Consider the following 18,512-nt stretch of genomic DNA (forward strand, 5'->3'; position numbering starts at 1 on the left):
ATTTTAAACTCAGATTGAGCCAGTATAAATCACAAATAACCTAAATGTAATTGATAATGCCTTTGAATAGTGCTGGTAAGGGGCTAGGTTGGGGATTGTATGCAGGAGTAAGCTTCATTTCTTCCTGTTGTTGTACAGCTGGAAGTGTTTAATGGAAGGCACTATCTGGATTGGTAAATTGGAAATAGCACCAGTGGTGTCATATCAGAAATACACACAGAGCACGTTCATATTCCACTAAATCTGCATGTTTCCAGCATAAGTTCCTAAAGCCTATACTAACAGTATTGATCAAAACTGTTTCTGCATGGACTATAGGAACAAATTACTGCAGATGTTGGAATCTGTACTGAAAACAACAACAGCTGGAGATCACAATGGATCAGACAGCATCCATGGAGAAGGGAACAAGCTAACGTTTCATGTCCAGATGAAGAGTTATCTAGACTTGAAACATTTACTTTGCTGTACAACACTTGTTGTCTACCCAGAGTGTGTGTACACTACACTGAGATCATTTTGCCAGTTGTAGCACTAGCCAATATTTGTGGCCTATGACATAATAGGCATCTTTTTAGCAATTCACAGTTAAAATGGTAATGGAAGTAAGTCTACATTTCCTTTTTTAAATGAGATTGTGTGCTTATGCAGTTTCAGTCATTTTCTTAACTATTTTGTTGATATTTTCCACACCTCGTGGTATTCGTTCTTTGCCCATAGTTTAGGCATAATAATTGTTTTATCTCATCTTGATGCTATCTTCAAGCCATGGAATTATTTGCACCAACCTGTACAATATGTTTAACTGACCACACGAAGATTTACTAAAATTATATGCTTAAAAATAAAGGGAGGTTCATTTTGACCACAAAGAAGAAACAATTGTGATTCCTTGAGTTGATTTAAGAACTCAATGCCAGCATTGATAAGACCATAACCAGGGTATACTAGAATTTATGAAAATTTAACAAGATCAATATTAAAAATTGCATGCCAGGTTCAGCTTGAAGATAGTATGCACTAAAAATAACTTAAGACCCGGAAGGAACACAAAAGGTTAAGTGATCAATGTGAAGAAACACCATCCACAATTTCAGGTGGTTTTCTGGAACAAAGGAATGCACCCTTTGTAAACCTAATTACATTGGAGAGCAGAGTATTGAGTTCAGTGCACAAGCTGCTTCAATCTATTTGTTTAATTCTTTAAAATATATCCTGCATTTGCTATTGAACATTGTTTGTCTGACATGTCGCAGAACACCATGTTGGCATAAAGAGAAAAGGTAGAATAACAGTGAGCCCTTTTCCAGGCAAAACACATTGTACTATTGTGCTGTCAGCTATAATCTGAATAGTTTATTGTGTTTTCCTTTTGTTTGTCGAATGCTGCAGTCATTCCTCGTAATGTTGAGTTTGAGAGCAATATAAAATGAATTATGACAGCCTGAGATATTGTAAAGAAACTTTTTTCACTGTTCCATAGCTAACATTAAGTAATCTGGATGATGGATTGGAATTAATTATATATCTTCGATACGAGAGGATATGCATTTATGTAGTACGTGACATCCGAAGCATTTTACAAGCACCTAAATTGACGGTTCTTTTGAGGAAAACACAATAGAAATATGTACACAAAGTTCCATTGACCATGAATCCAAGTGACAAGTTAAGCAGTTTTGGGTGGCTTTTGTTGGGGAGAGAATTTTGATTCTCACGTTGTTATTTGAAGAGCAGCAGCAATATTTTCATTCTGGGATATTGTACAATCTGAATCTCTAGAGCAGGAAGCGAGGAGTTCAGTTTATCATCTCATCCAAAAGGCAGCACATCAGACTATAGAGAATTTCCTCAGTACCGCAACCAAGTTTCAAATTGCATCATGTGCATCAATAACTTGGAGACAAGATGTTTCTTTACAGTAAACCAAACAATGTGAGTATTGCTGGAACTGTCATCATTTATTGCTCATTCTTGTTTGTTCTTGACAGTGAGCCACATTTTTGAATGCATTGTTGGACTAACGTAAAGGCTAGTTAAGATCTGGACCCACATATAGGCCAGACTAGGCACGACAGATTTATTCCTTTTGAGTTACTAGACAGGTTTATACAACATTGGATGGCCATTGCAAGGTCACCATTAATGATACTACCTTTCTAATCCAGATTTTTTGTATTTGCTGTGACAAGATTTGAACTGTGTCTCCAGATAATTAATCCAGGCCTTTGGATTACTAGTCCAGCAAAGTAATCATTATGCGACTGCAGCCCTGCCTGTTATGTTTTGAGACAAGCCGTAGCTACAATTAAACCATTTCAAAGGGATGTCTTACAGTCTGTGTTCTGCACTTTACTTGCAATTCAGTTCTGAACAGTTCTGCAAATGTAAGGTAGTAAGCAATTTCTAGGACAAACTTATTAGCAAAATTATTCAAAGTTCCAAATGCTAATTTTGATAGATATACGGAGATTGTCTCATCAGGAGACTAGACAGGACAACTATGTGTGGGCAAAATGATTGATTGATTGGTAACTTTACCTGAGTTTTAATAGAGACAGTGATAAGCAGTCATGAACAAAATGAAAGGATGGAACAACCAAAGTGGAAACATGAGTTGTGGGCAAATGATAGGACAATTCAGCAAACTGCATTGACGTTATGTGATCAACCATTCCAGATTTGATGGGATCATCCCGTGACGACGGTCTTTATCCCATGCCCTGCATTAACTGCTGCCTGGATGTTCTTTGTCATGTATTTTTGAAACAATGTGTTGGGGCCTGCTTGTGAGTCTCGTCTTGCCCAGGGTCAAAGATTTGCATGATGTGCACGTGCAGAGGCCACTTGTGTATGGACGCGCTGTACTTTTCCCACTGCGCTGACCTCATGTTCACTGCCCTGACTCTACAATAAAGGATATATTTCCCTCCCCACCCCATCTGCCTTCCGTAGGGACCATTCTCTCCGCGAGTCCCTCATCCGCTCCACAGTCCCCACTAGCCCCACCACCCCCGGCACCTTTCCCTGCAACTACAGGAAGTGCTACACTTGCCCCTACACCTCCCCTCTCACCTCTATCCAAGGACCCAAACAAACCCTCCACATCAGACAGATGTTCACCTGCACATCTGCCAGTGTGACCTATTGCATCTGCTGATCCTGATGTGGCCTTTTGTACATCCGTTAGACCAAACGGAGTCTCAGAGACTGCTTTGCTTTGTAAAGCACCGACACTCGGTTTGTGACAAATGACAACACCTCCCAGTCGTGAACCGCTTCAAATCCCCTTCCCACTCCCTGGACAATATCCTGGGCTTCCTTCAGTGTCAGAGCAATGCCACCTGGAAACTGAAAGAACAGCACCTCATTTTCCACCTTGGGAGCCTACAACCCATTTGTCTGAATGTGGATTTTACTAGTTTCAAAATCTCCCTAAAATATCCGACCTCATCCCATGACCAGCCTTCCCTCTCATCGCTGCCTCCTTGAGGTGCCACAGCCTGTCCATCTTCTCTCCTACTTGTCCGCTCCTCCCACCTCACTGACCCATCCCCAGCACTGCCTACCTGCACTCACCTATCACTATCTCACCTACCTTCCCCAGCCTCTCTCATCCCCGCCTCCTTCATCTATCCATCTTCTCTCCCACCCGTCCGCTCCTGGCACCTCATTGACCCATCCCCAGCACTGCCCACCTGCACTCACCTATCACTATTCCATTTACCTTCCCCAGCCCTGCCCCTCCTCTCTCTGTTTATTTCAGAGCCCCTTCTCCCCCCGCCATTTCTGAAGAAGGGTCCCGACTTGAAACGTCAGCTTTCCTGCTCCTCTGAAGCTGCCCTGCCTGCTGCGTTCCTCCAGCTCCACACTGCGTCATCCAAAATCCCATTTTCTAGCACTTGATCCGTAGTCTTTTATTTCTTGGCATCACAAGCGCACATCTAAATCCTTCTTAAATGTTATGAGCGTTTCTGCCTCTATCACCTCACAGGCAGTGAATTATGGAAGCATATTCCTTTTATCTTTTATCTACTGGTATGAGCTGACTGAAGCACTTTTGCGCACTCTCTAATCAATTCGGTTGTCATCTTTTGCCATGTTGGCAAAATTACATTGCGCAATGGTTATGTTTTTGATTTTGAAAAGCCATGAGTATCTTAAATGAGCTACAGTGAAGTTAAAATCTGTCAATGTTCTGAAACATTTCCAGGTTCACACAATATTTAAAAGGACGTTTCTTGGTTTGGACAGTTTGTTACGGGGTGAGGCTGAATAAGCAGGGGCTTTTCTCCCTGGAGCGTTGGAGGCTGAGGAGTGATGTTACAGAGGTTTATAAAATCATGAGCGTCATGAATAGGGTAAATAGCCAATGTCTTTTCCCCAAGGGTAGGAGAGTCCAAAACTAGAGGGCATAGGTTTGAGGTGAGAAGGGAAAGATATAAAAAGGACCTAAGTGGCAATGCTTTCACACAGAGGGTGATCTGTGTACAGAATGATTTGCCAGGGGATGTGGTGATGGCTGTTACCAATTACAGCATATAAACGGCATCTGGGTGGGTTCATGAATAGAGATAATGGGAACTGCAGATGCTGGAGAATCCAAGATAATAAAATGTGAGGCTGGATGAACACAGCAGGCCAAGCAGCATCTTAGGAGCACGAAAGCTGACGTTTCGGGCCTCGACCTTTGTTATCTTGGGTTCATGAATAGGCTGGGTTTAGAAGGATATGGGCCAAATACTGGAAAATAGGACTGGATTAATTTAGGATATCTGGTCGGCATGGATGAGTTAGACTGAAGGGTCTTGTTTCCATGCTGTACAGTTCTGTGACTTTGTTCTTTTTTTCAGAGTTACTAAATTGCATGTGTGTTAAATAAGTAGGGTTATCTGAGTCAGAAAATGGGTTCTTTTGCACCCATCTTCTGAAGTACTATTATTGGTGTTAGAATTCCAAAGTTGTGTCCCAGGGGACCTGCATACACTGTGGTGAAGGCATTAGCCCAAGAACAATTATTAACTCCCAGAATTTGTGATGCAGGCAGACCATAATGGCAGTAAGTTTGCAACATTGATTTTACACCAGCAGAGCCATTTTGGAGCTCAGGCTCCAATTAATAATTGACATGAACCTTGCAAAGTTGAGCAAATGTTCAGCAACTGGGAACACCCAAATACTGATGCTATTTAAAAAGATTATTATCTGCTTGGTTGATCTCAAATACCTGGTGCTGCAATTCAGCATGTGTTTGGTATGTTCTTCTAGTGATTGAAGTTGTTGAATCCAACAGCCATTGTGCAATAGATCCTGAAATGGGTTTTTGCTGACTGTAAGCCTGCATTGCAAACCTATTGTTACCAGACATTGGTGCACAATTAGCCATTTCCCATGGAATTTCGTAAAATGCATCTTGGGGATTGAACAGAAACGATATGGAGTAGGATAAACTGCTGAAAAGTGAGAAGGAGAAGAGTAATAGGAGGAGAAGATCTCATAGCAATGAGATGACATTTACTCATTTCTTCTGCTGGAATCTCAATGCAGAGCAATGTCCACAGTATCTGCCGCACAGTCAAAATATACTCACTGATATCCACCGTGCATTGCAGCCACAATCTTAACCTCTTCACAGGGCAAGGTGAACATTCCTGTTGGTTGAGAGGGTGACCATAGCAACAAATGTTTGGCTGTGTGACTCCTTTCAGGCTGGAAAGAATGACATTTGTAACATCTTGAAGTTTACCATTAAGGTTGTTCTAAGGAACATCTCTGAGGCTTAATAGGGCTGCCTAAATGTTTTTATTTAGGAGCATGGTGTTGATGTGCTACCTAATACTTGATGAACAGATTTTGCACCCCCTACTCCATGTTGAACTCACATTGCATTTTCTAGATGCCTGTGCAATTGGCAGCATATTTGAATTATTGTTGTTAACATCTGATTTGCATATCAATTAACATTTTAAGTCAGAAATGAAAGAATTCTATATCAGAAGGAATTGGGACTCATGACAAAGAATAACTATTTCTGTCTCTAAAGACAAGAAATTTAATCAACTGTATCGCTTCATTACTTTTAAAATTTTCCCCAAATTGGTTCTGTATTTGTTTTGTAATGATGCTTCTTAATGGCATTTTCGTGAGAAGCTTCCATGGCATTGTCGAAGGTGCTTATCCCCTAGTCTATTGTGATTCTAATTAAATATTTTCTTCATCTTTTTATGATATTTCCTTGGGGTTCTATAAGTAAATTTTCCATCTTTATATGAAGAAGCTTGAGACTGCGGAACATTCTGGCACATTCCAAGCCAATAGGCAGCATTGTGTGTAAGCTCTCAACAGCTGACAGGAATAATCATGAGTAGTGTTGATGTATGGTTATCAGGGGACACTGCAGCAAGTAAAACTTTCCTTTTTTTATTTATCATTGTTGTTGATCAGTATTTCCAGAAAAGAGCAGAATGTTCTCTATGTTGCAGAGGTAGAATCTCTGGAATCAGGTTATTTCAAGCATTCAGATTTCAGCCTTTCAAATTGAATTCTACTTTTCAATCAATTTCAATGACTCCTTCTTAAGTCCAGTTTGGGATCTGACAATCTTGTATGCCTTATCGCCGCTCCAGCTTCAAATGTTCATTAACCGTTAACCGTAGCCAACCTTAAGAACATAAGAAATAAAAATAGGAGACTGCTCAGCCCCTGGACCCTGCTGTATCATTCAATGAAATCAAGACTGATCTTGTACTTCAATATCATTCCCTCATATCTCTTCAGTATGTAGAAACCTATCAGTCGCCATCTTGAATATACTCAATGACTGAGACTCCAAAGTTCTCTAAGGCAGAAAATTCCAAAGATTCACCACCTGCTGAGCAAAGGAGGTTGGAGACTTGTTGAGGATTACGTGAGTTCATTCTTTGTGCTAATGCACAGATAAGAAAGGGAATGAAGAGTATAACGAAGAAAGAGAAAATCTGAACCAAATCTGATCAAACATGAGGAATCATCTGGAGAAAATGCAAATTAAATACAGGCAAAGAGAATGCCTAACTTACTATAAATATAGAGAAGTACTTGTTCAGTTGGAACCGTACCGTTAACATGTCATGACCGCTTCACTGTCTTTACTCTCTCATTTTCTCCATTACAAAGCACAGCAACAGTGCATTAATTTTGGGATGGAAGTATCTTTTGAAGTGCTGTATTCACTCCTCTACCAGAAGGCTAGTATTAACTCCAGACATAATTTTGATCTTGCCTACTTCATGGAAATGAAAAGAATTAGTTAATTAGAATCACTGTGGGTATTCACCATGTGCTTCCTGCTCATTGCTTCATTTTCCACATTTGGAATGAATAATTGCCACATTCCTCATTTCCATTGCTGTGTTCCTTCTCCATGTTAGTTTCCATAACTCTGATACCCAATTTAACTCAACAGTGCAGAACCTCCACCTCATCCTGAATCTGTTTGTCAAACCTGCTGTATGCAAACTTACTAAAGTAATTTAAACTAAGGGCTCTGAAATGCAATTCGGTAGCTCCGAGGATCGTTTTGCTCTCTGGTTTGGACAGAGTGTTCCCATCTTGAAAATCACTGTCATTTTTCACTCTTTTGTTGATAAAAATTTAACCAGTTGGTAGGGTGGGCGTTCCACTGGAACTTGCTCTTGTCTTAAGAGAGCTGGCAAATAAAAGGGATTCGCAGAGGAATGATCCAAAACTCCCTCCTGAGACAAAAACAGAAATTGCAATAAAAGCTGAACAGGTCTGGCAGCATCTCTGAAGAGAAATCAGAGTTAATGTTTTGGGTCCAGTGACTCTTACTCAGAACTGGGACATGTACAAAGCCCAAGTTCAGCCAAGTGTGGAGGGACTCCATTGACTCTGGGATGTAGCATGCCATTTTAGAGGAGGGCTATCTTTTTCCATTTTACATGACCTGTTAGAGCTTTCCGAAGGTCAACGTTATGTTCTTGATGTGTCATTTTACACAAGCAATAAAGCCAGCATCATCAAAGTAAAATTTGGTTTTGGAGGCTGTAGCTTACCTTGTGGGGCTGATATGAATTGTGGAATTGATACAGCTTCATGTTTTATATTATAACCATTTGCTTGGATGAGTGCAGCTCCAATTAAGCTAAAGCTGGGCACTACTCAGGATAAAGCAGCCCTCTTGATTGGCAACACAAACATCCACTTCGTCCATCACTGATACTGAGTAGCAGCTGTGTGTACCCTCTACAAGATACGCTGCAGAAATTCACCAAAGATGCTTAGACAGCACCTTCTAAACCAATGACCACTGACATCTTGAAGAACAAGGACAGCTGATACATGGGACAGCTGCAAGTTCACCTCCAAGCCACTCACCATCTTTACTTGCAAATATATCACCATTCCTTGTCATTAAGGTAAAATCATGGAATTCCCTTTCTAATGGCATTGTGGGTTTACTTACAAAACATGGACTACAGCAGTTCAAGAAGCCAGCTCACCATCACCTTCTGAAGGGCAACTGAGATTGGGCAACAAATGCTGGCCAGCCAGTGATGTCTATATCTACATGCCTACGAGCAAAGAAAGAAAATTATTCATTGATCATAGAATCTCTACAGTGTGGAAACAGGCCATTCAGCCCAACAAGTCCACATTGCCCTACTGAAGGGCATCCCACCCAATTCACTATCCCTGCATTTCCCATATCTAACCCTACCTAACCTAAACATCTCTGGGCACTACGGGCAATTTAGCCTGGCCAATCCACCTAGCCTGCACATGATTGGACAATGGGAGGAAGCTGGAGCACCCAGAGGAAACCCATGCAGACATGGGGAGAATGTGCAAACTCCACACAGACATCCGCCTGAGGCTGGAATCGAACGCTGGTCCCTTGTGCTGTTCAGCAGCAGTGCTAACTGCTGAGCCACCATGCTGTAGAAAAGCGTTGACAACATTCAGTAAGTGTGATGTTTCTACCTCAACTGGCCTCAAAGGCTCCATTATGAATTAGCATAATTAGCTCCTGGAGTTCTAGAATTTCTAGCATGCAAGGAGCTATTTGGTTCAATCAAGTTGTTACTGGGTCCTATCTCCACCACTTCCTTGTTGTAGTACCATTTTCAGTTTTTTTTTAAAAAGATATTTGACATGCGTTTCCAGGCCTCCTGAATTTTGGAGATCTGCATGTGCAGAAATACAGAGCAAAAATCATTTTGTGCTATTCAGGAGCATATTTTTTTTTTGCAAACATTAACAAATTGGTGACTGATGTAGCAATAAAGCTATTTACTTTTGCTTTTCTCTCATGGCAACCTGCTTTTCACTTGTGAGTATCAGTGAATGGAAATAATACATCAATTGGTGGCTCCGCACATTGACGCTTCTGTGTTCAGCTTTGAAGATTAAAGAGCATTTACTGAAATGCATCTATGTTATTTCTCTTTAATGGAACAGGAGCATAATGGTACTGTAACTAGTAATTCAGAGGCTTGAACTAATGGTCCAGAGGCATGGGTTCACTTCACACCAGGGTAAATACATATTTCAAACCTATTTGCCAAAAATATTAATTAAAAATGACCATGAAACTGTCAATTTGTTATAAAAAACATTCCCAATAAGGTTTGTATCATTTACACGTTAGAAAATATTACAGCTAGCCCCCACATCCAAGCCATTGATTTAGTTCATGAGCAGGTGGACCCAAATGCTGCATTTTACTTTAACCTACTGGTAATATCCTGCCAACCTGAGACTGACTATAGAATGCATGGTTAGTAAGTTTGTGGATGACACCAAAATTGGTGGCATTGTAGACAGTGAAGAAGATTTTCGAATATTGTAATGGGATCTTGATCGAATGGGTCAATGGGCTAAAAAATGGCAGATGGAGTTCATTCTGGATAAATGCCAGGCATTGCATTTTGGTACAGCAAACAAGAGTAGGGCTTATACAATTAATGGTAGGCCTTGGATGGTTTCGTAGAACAGTAGGACCTGTTTATAACAAATGTATAAAATTTTTTTTTGAAGTTGGCATCGCATATTGACAGGGTAGTTAAAAAAGCATGTCTCTACCTGTAGTGGTCCATATTTGTCCATACTAATCTATTCCTCTTTATATAGCTACAGAAGCTTTTACAAACTATTTTTATGTTTTTTGCTGTTTTACATTGATATTCTATATTCTTTTATGTTTGCAATTTTTAGGTCCATCTTTGAATTCTAAAATTCTCCAAATCCTCAGGCTTACAGCAATTTTGGGCAATGTTTTAAGCTTTTGTACTGAATATAATTCTATATTTAAATTACATAATTAGACATGACTCTTTCACTTTTCCTGTTCTGGATATTTGCCTTAAAGGAATGTTTTTTTTTGAACACCAAACATTAATGATTTAAATACTAGTCATCGCCTTTCTCTGTCAAACTATTTATAGTGTTTTTTTTTTAACCAAATCATCAGAGCCAACCTCCTCAGCAAACTTTGATATTTGGCTTCATTTAGCGTTAAAGCCTGAGTTTCAGATTGAACCAAGTTTTTTCAAACTTAATGGAACATTCTATCATACCGTGGTCACTATTCTCTAAAGGTTCTTTTATAACAAATGTATAAATGATTCCTTTCTCGTTGCATAATACTAGATATAAAATAGTCTGTGCCTGACCTGCTTCCCCACAAAATGCTCCAGAAAGCTATTTGAAGCACATTCTAGGAATTCTTCTTCAACAGCCTTGGCATTCGATTTGTTAATCCAGCCCAGTTGTGAATTGAAGCCACCCATGATTACTGCATTCCCCTTCTCATGTACCCTCTAATTTACTGTTTTATGCCAAGCATTATGTCACCACACCTGTCTGGTGACCTGTTACCACTTAACGTTTGCTGCTGCTTGCTGTTCCTTAGCTCTCCTCAGATTCTATGTCCTGTTCTTCTGATTGGAGTCCCCTCTTACTAACACTCCAGTCCTATCCCTTATTATTGGCATTAAAGTACCTTCTTTTTCATTTTTTCTTATCTCTCTTCAATGTCACACATCCTTTAATAGTCTGTTCTTAGTCTTGGTCATTCTGCATATAATGTCTCTATTAGGGCAGCTAAATCATAGCTTTTAATGCCAATCACTGCCATCAATTTACAATCCTGTTTTCATAACTAAAAGTCTCCAGTACAGGTAACCTCCGAGTATATGTCCTCTGCACTTTCTTCAGTGCTATCGCATTCATCCTATAATGTGGATTCCAGAACTTCACACAATAATCTAACTATGGACTCATCAACGTTTTAACAGTTCCAACATGACCTACTGCTGTTAAACTCTATGTCTTGGCTAATAAAGGCAAGTATACCATTTGCTTTCTTAATTACTTTATGCACCACTCCTGAAACCTTAAGACACTGCTGTAATGCACACCAAGGTCCCACTGATTCTTGGTGCTTCCCAGGGCCTGACCGTTCATCATGCATTACCTTGCTTTGTTTGTTATGCCCAAGTGCATCACCTCACATGTCTCCATGTGTCGGCAGCTCACAGTGCTCGGATGATTCTCCTTCAAATGACAATCCTCAGCCAGTAGACGTAACAATCAAAAAACAGCTGCAAATGTTAACTTTGACTCCTTGTTCAACAAAGTAAAATCAATTGTATTGGAATTCCTTGTGATGCCCTTTCTCGTATCCTTTGCAACACTGCAGAAGCTTTGGGTCTTCACACCTTTTGAGGTTCCAATGGGCAATCCCTGAATTATTTAATGTCTTAAGGTAAAACAGTCTGTTTGCTTTTGATTGAACTTACATTCACAAGAGATATCATATAACTATTGGGAGCTATCATGTAAGATTCCTCCTGTTCATTTTAAAGACTTTTAATGTCAAATATGGTAAATACACATTGGTGCCCATTGCACCTACCAACAAAATGCTGCCTGACCTGGTTTTTATGGCTTGGTTTTTATTTTAGATTTCCAGCAACAGCAATTTGTGATATCCATTTGTGTTATCATGGTAGGTGGTTGTCATCAGCTAATTTGATTCGGAACGTTTTGAAATGGTATTAGCTTTTCAGATAAGTTGCCTGTTTCCATGCTTTGGGACTCTATGATGATATGAATTATATTGCTTTTAACAAAAATTTCTTTTTGGATCCCAAGTTATTTTTTGCCATAATGGCATTGGCATTACAGATAGATTTATGGCTTGAGTATAATTAGCATTTATGAAGTAATTGCTAAGATGGTGCTGTGCAACCATCTGCTAACATCAGTTGTCAGAAGATATCAAAACTACAAGCAGTCAACGTGATATAAACAGTATTTTTAGTGTATTTGAGCCAAAAATGTTACAGTAAACTGAGGATTTCATGGGATGTTTTGTGTTAGAATGTACATTTATATATTTTAAACAATAATTTGTGAGGAAATTTGAATTATAATAATTTACTTAAATGCACAGGGTGTTCCAGATTGTTATGATCCATTGATCTTGATGTGTGGCTGGAAATGCTATGAACATTCTGTTGTTTCCTGACTTCTGCATCTTTAAATGCATTAAAAGGAAATTATTCAGTTGAATGACATTTTTGAACGGTAGCTCTATGATGGAACTGAATGGCATTTAGAGTATTAATAGTAATCTTCGTTCCAATTATCGTCTGTTTTTGCAGAGGAGGTGGCGGAAGGTAAAAATGCTCTTTTACTAGGAATGAGCACATGGAACTCGAATGATTTGGTGGAACAGATTGAGACAATAGGAAAGTTGGATGAACACCAAGGTAGGAATTCTTCATATGAATACCAGTCCAATTGCATTCCTGTCACTGTTCTCAAATGTAATCTGCCATTGTCGAATGACAAGTAATTTCAATATTTGTATAAAATAAATGATTCAAGGTTCATTAATTGTTGTATGTTTTATTTATTATGTTCATGGATGATTTGCCTGATGTCTAGATTTAAAAAGAAACTAAAACCTTCCATATTAAAGAGTCCTAACCAGGCAAACGTCTCAATGAGGATTTGATTTTTTATTTGATTTTATGTAGTCACGTGTACCTGAGTACAGTGAAAAGCTCTGTTTTGCGAACAGTACAGGCAGGTAACAGCAAACAAGGATATACAGATCATAGGGTGCTTACACAGAGTGAGGCATACAGGTTACAACTGCACAAAGTAAGATCATCATTAGCAAGATCGACATTACTTGTAGTTAGAGACTCCCCGTCAGCAGTCTCTCTCAACAGCAGGGAAGAAGCTGTTCTTGAACATGTTGGTGCTAGTGTGTTCGAGCTTCAGTATCTTCTGCCTGACAGCATGGGAGGGGTCTTTGATGATGTTGGCAGGCTTTCTGCGGCAGCAAGATGTGTAAATGGAGTCCGTGGATGGGAGGTTGGCTTCCATGATGTTCTGGGCTGTGCACACAACTTTCTGTAGTTTCTTACGGTCCTGGGCTGAGCAGTGCCCCTACCAGGCCATTGTGCACCAAGGTAGAATGTTCTCTCTGGTGCATCAGTAAAAGTTGGTGAGGGTCCTTATCAACATGTCAAATTTCCTAAGCTGCCTGAGGAAGAAAAAGCATTGTTGTGCCTTCTTGATTGTTGCAACGACATGGGAAGCCCAGGACAGATTGTTGGTTATCTTCACTCCTAGGAACTTGCCACTGTCAATTTCAGCTCCATTGATGTAGATAGGGGCATGTCCTCCTCCTTTCTTCCTGAAGTCAATGATCAGTCCTTTTTGCCAACACTGTGGCAGAAATTGTTATTGTTGCACCACGTGACTAAGCACTTCATCTCCTTCCTGTATTCTGACTCATCATTTTTTGATATGCGGCTGACCACAGTGGGCTTGTCAATAAACTTGTAGATGGCATTCGTATGGAATTTGACCACACAGTTGTTGTACAGGGAGTACATTGGGAGGGGTGGGTGAGGGGAATGCTGAGTACGAATCCTTGTGCGGCGCCAGTGTTGAGGAGATTTAGTGTAAGTTGAGTCATGGTCTTGAACAACAATTCTCTTTTACCTGACTGATAGGCAGTAAGAAGTGCACTGGTGGAATGGTAGTGAAAGCATGGTGAATACTGTCATTCTGAGAGAGGATATAATTCTACACACCTCCGATCAATTGATGCTTCCCTCAGATGGCATTTTAGCAATCCTAATTGTCTGTTAATTATGATTTACTAATCCCAATTAACTGGTGTCTTCTGAGACTGTGAGAGCTCCTTTGAACACTCTTACAGTATCTTCAATCATGATATCTGTTGTCTACACCCAGGTGACAGCAATCACTACCTTAGTCTGAGGTTTTATGACGGCTTTCAGCAACCATTGTCTGGCTTCTGCCTGTGCAGTGGTGGAAGCTGAGACACTGCTCACTAGTTGCTGCATCACGCTGAGTCCACAAATGGTCTCATGGAATTGTCCAGCATTTTCACTTTGGAAAGGACAAGCTCCAAGACCTGCATAATGGCATGTGCCAAACTCTTTGGTGCCTTGACACAATGGTTGGCAAACCATCCAGAGAGTTTGCTATGCGCCAAACATTTTGATGTAGAGGCCCATTAGAGTTCTTCCACAGGCTGTCCCAGTCAGCTCCTTATCTGAGTCATCACATGCACATCTCAAGTCAACATGATCCTGCAAGGTATGCACAGTGCCAGTGGGCATTTGTCTTCCACAAAATTCTATAGTCTGGTTTAAAGTGGTTCACTTTGAAGTTTTCATGTTGCCTGTGTAATTTTGACCAGGTGCCAGATGATGGTGCCTTATGATCCCTGCATCTAAATACTTTGGGCTATTCATTTGAGCCCAATCCATTTCATTATGTTAGCCTTGGAAAGAGACAGTGAAATGTTAAAGTCTGAGGTTATCATCAAACTCTTTAATCCTAAGAACCTTGATTTTCTGTTATTGGCAATCTTATGTTTTTGTGAAATCTGCTCATGGTGAAGCAAAATGAGCCTACTTTATTTCTGGCCCTTGATAAGGGCACTGCATTTATTGGCATTAATCTATTTTCCTAATTTGTTCTATTGGGCATTTTGTAACCACCATTACAGAACTGTAAGACCTCCTTAAACATTCCAAGAAACAGCACCACCCAGATAATCAGGCGGTCTACCTTAGACCCGCAGACATGTGAGAGAAAATACTCATGAAAATGGGTGCCTTGGCACATCTGCAATGTTTGGCATATTGCAGATTATTTATAAAATAATGTAACATTTAACATAATGTAGAAATGAAATAAAGATGGCACGGCTTAATTGCACAAACCAACCACAGAGCGACTAACATATTCCTGAAGCTGCTGTTATATGCCTAACACCAGCACATGTCCAAAATAGTGTTTCTACTTAACATGGCCCCACTGTAATCTTAATGTGGAAGCAGTTCTCCTATTCCTGTAAGACAGTAAAATTATTGAAGCAATACGTCACATGATCATTAATTAAAATATTATTTTAAGACGTGTTGACTGAAGCATTAATTTAGCCCGTCACTGGACATATATTTAAATCTTGGGCATTTTGGAAAGAACAGTTTTCAATGGAAAAGAGACTGGCTATGGCAGGGAAATGTTGCATTTGTAGACTGTAAATTGTTTGACTGGAGATGCCCAGTCTGCACACTTCTGAAGAGGCTCAATGAACCAGCTTCTGTAATAAAACCGAGATAACAAGGTGTAGAGCTGGATGAATACAGCAGGCCAAGCAGCTACAGAGGCGCAGGAAGGCTGATGTTTCGGACCTAGATAATAAACCTACTAGCTTTGAATACATTGAATCAGAGAGTTGCACTACTGCTTAAAGAGAAAAGATGTTGACTCAAGTGATGTAGAAGCTGTGTGGATAGAATTGAGTAATACTGTAGGACAAAAAAACATTAGATATATAGACCACCAAATTGTTGGGAATGGCATTAAACAGGAAATCAGGGATGCATGCAGTAAAAAAAAATCTGTAATTATGGGTGACTTTAATCTGAATATAGATTGGTTAAATCAAATTAGCCACAATAGCATAGAGGTGGAATTCCTAGAGTGTATATGGCATGGTTTTCTGGACCAATTCAATGAGTAACCAACTGGAGAACAGGCTATCTTAGATTGGGTGCTATACAATGAGAAAAGAGTAAATGGTAATGTAGTTGTGAGACACCCTTTTGGAAGTCTAATACGACAGAATTCTTCTTCAAGATGGAGAGAGTATGTATGTCTGTGTGTGTTGTGCGTGCGTGTGTATGTGTGTGCATGCATGGGTGCATGTGTGTGTAAATGGGCATGTATACAGGTGTGTGTATATGAGTGTGTGCGCACGTGTGTGCTGGGGACCTTGGTTAACTTGCTTCTGATGCTACTCTAAATTCAGACATTGACTAACTAGTGGAGGAGTGGGACAAGGCAAGGAATTAGTTCACTGGTCCTAACTTGGTGTATCAATTCCATATTAAGTAGATACCGGTATGAAGCAAAACAGAATTATTTTCCATGGTAGTAGGTTTATTCACAGGGTGCAGCCTTACAGATAAGCGCCTCCTTGCTGAGACCCCAGTTTTTCTACTGACTCTCATTGTAACATTTTAAAAATTAACCAATTTGTCCATGTCATGGCACCCCTCCAGAACAGGTAGGGCTGAAACGCAGACCGTCTGGCTCTTATGTAGGCATACTGACGCTATGTCACAGGAACCCCCCTGACTTGCTTTGTATGTGACCCCTGTCCTTATTTAAACAATGCCAGTCATCTGTGTAACTTTAGCAACTCAAACAACATGTTATTAGTTTTACATACTGTGGTACTACAGGCCACAGAAATGATCATTCTAGTACTTGTCACCACTTCGTTAAACTTGCATCAGATGCAGTAATTTTGTTCTTCCATCCTTAAACCATTTTCATAGTTAATTGCATTACATGTTTTCGTTGTTCCCGCAGTAAATTTGTACCATGTGCAAGATCACAATTACAAAATAAGCCAGCGTGAAACTGGATCTGTGATCACTTTTTTAACTATTCGGTTAGGTTTGTTGTTGTTGGAATCATGCCAGCTGCTTGTTTGTCCTTTGTAGCCAGTGAAGTGAGTTATTTTCATGTTCCCATTGTTCAGAATTCACTTGAATAGTGCATTGGCCATTGTCATTTACCATGGCTTCCTTAAGCATATAATATTTGAATCAGCTTTGACTGGAAAAGATTAGCAAGTGACTGACACTACAGTTCCTGCGCTATCCTAATCAGGCTGATGTTTATCGTGGACTTGCCAGAATTTCCTGCATAATACCAATTGAAATCAGGTGAATGACTCCAGTACCCCAGCGCAGCCACATATCTTCATTCCCTTCTATATTTCGGCAGCGTATTCAGTCAGCCATCTTATTGTGGAATCCCCACAGTATGCAAGCGGGCCATTCAGTCCATTGTGTCCAATCCCACCCTCCGAGCATCGCACCACTCCATCCTGCATTTCCCATGGCTAATCCACTTAACCTGTACTTCCCTGGACATGATGGGTGATTTAGCATGGCCAGTCCATCTAACCAGCATACCTTTGGACTGTGGGAGGAAACTTGAGCACCCAGGGGGAACCTGTGGAAATACGGAGAGAATGTGCAAATGCCGTACAAGTGGTTGCCTGAGGGTGGAATCGAACCTGGGTCCCTGGTGCAGTGAGGCAGCAGTACTAACTACCGAGTCACCATGCTGCCCCATAAGAAGCTGCTTCTTATTTGGATAGAATCCCTACATTTCAGAAAGAGGCCATTCGGCCCAGTGTGTCTGCACTGACCCTCTGAAGAGCATCTCATGCAAATGCACCCTGTCCCCGTAGCCTCACGTGGCGTTTTTACCATGGCTAACCCAGTTAACTCTCACATCCCTGGACACTACATAGCCATTTTTGTTTTAAGCATGCCAATCCCACTAACCTGTGCATCTTTTTAGACTGGTGTACCCTGAGGAAACCCATGCAGGTACGGAGAGAATGTGCAAACTCCATTCTGACAGTTGCCCGAGGCTGGGACCAAACCTGGATCCCTGGTGCTGTGAAGCCTCAGTGCTAACCACTGTGCCACCGTGTGATATAGTACAGAGCTCACTGCCTCAGTTCTTGTCTACCACTGACATCAGGCCACCAAGAGAAGCACTCGTCAATAGGCTGCCTTTTGGAGGGTAAGGCCTTAGTATTGGGCACCTGTAACTTTTCTCAGACCAGTCAGCCAAGACCTATAACAATCATTGGAACCATTCTGTGTCGACTCCTTTCTTTTCCTTCAGTTTCTACTGCAGGTTTCTTGTGCCCTTTGGCCCTCAGTGCCAGGCTGTTCTGTGCAACAAATATCTTGCTGAAGCTCATATTTTTTCACTGTGGAAAATGATTGATGGTTCTGGTGAAATTAGGGTGGTGTAGCACATTGAGCGTTGGGCCATTTAGGCATCTAGAGCTTTAAGAACCAGTCCCTGCCTTCTCAATATCTAACTCAAGTCATTGCATGTGCTTGGGGGAGCTG

At 40.6% G+C, this 18,512-nt stretch overlaps 1 protein-coding gene across 6 annotated transcripts in view; it reads left to right on the forward strand.

Annotated features, from left to right (window-relative positions):
* Window positions 1-18,512, forward strand: part of pitpnm3 (PITPNM family member 3) — a 624,224-nt gene that overhangs the window by 245,159 nt on the left and 360,553 nt on the right. For all 6 annotated transcript variants that reach the window (XM_048557117.2, XM_048557116.2, XM_048557121.2 and 3 more), the window contains one exon: window positions 12,669-12,776. In XM_048557117.2, coding sequence (XP_048413074.1) covers window positions 12,669-12,776 — 108 coding nt within the window. The remainder of the gene's footprint in view (window positions 1-12,668; window positions 12,777-18,512) is intronic.

The sequence above is a fragment of the Stegostoma tigrinum genome, chromosome 27, assembly GCF_030684315.1.
Source record: "Stegostoma tigrinum isolate sSteTig4 chromosome 27, sSteTig4.hap1, whole genome shotgun sequence".
In the NCBI taxonomy this organism is placed as follows: domain Eukaryota; kingdom Metazoa; phylum Chordata; class Chondrichthyes; order Orectolobiformes; family Stegostomatidae; genus Stegostoma; species Stegostoma tigrinum.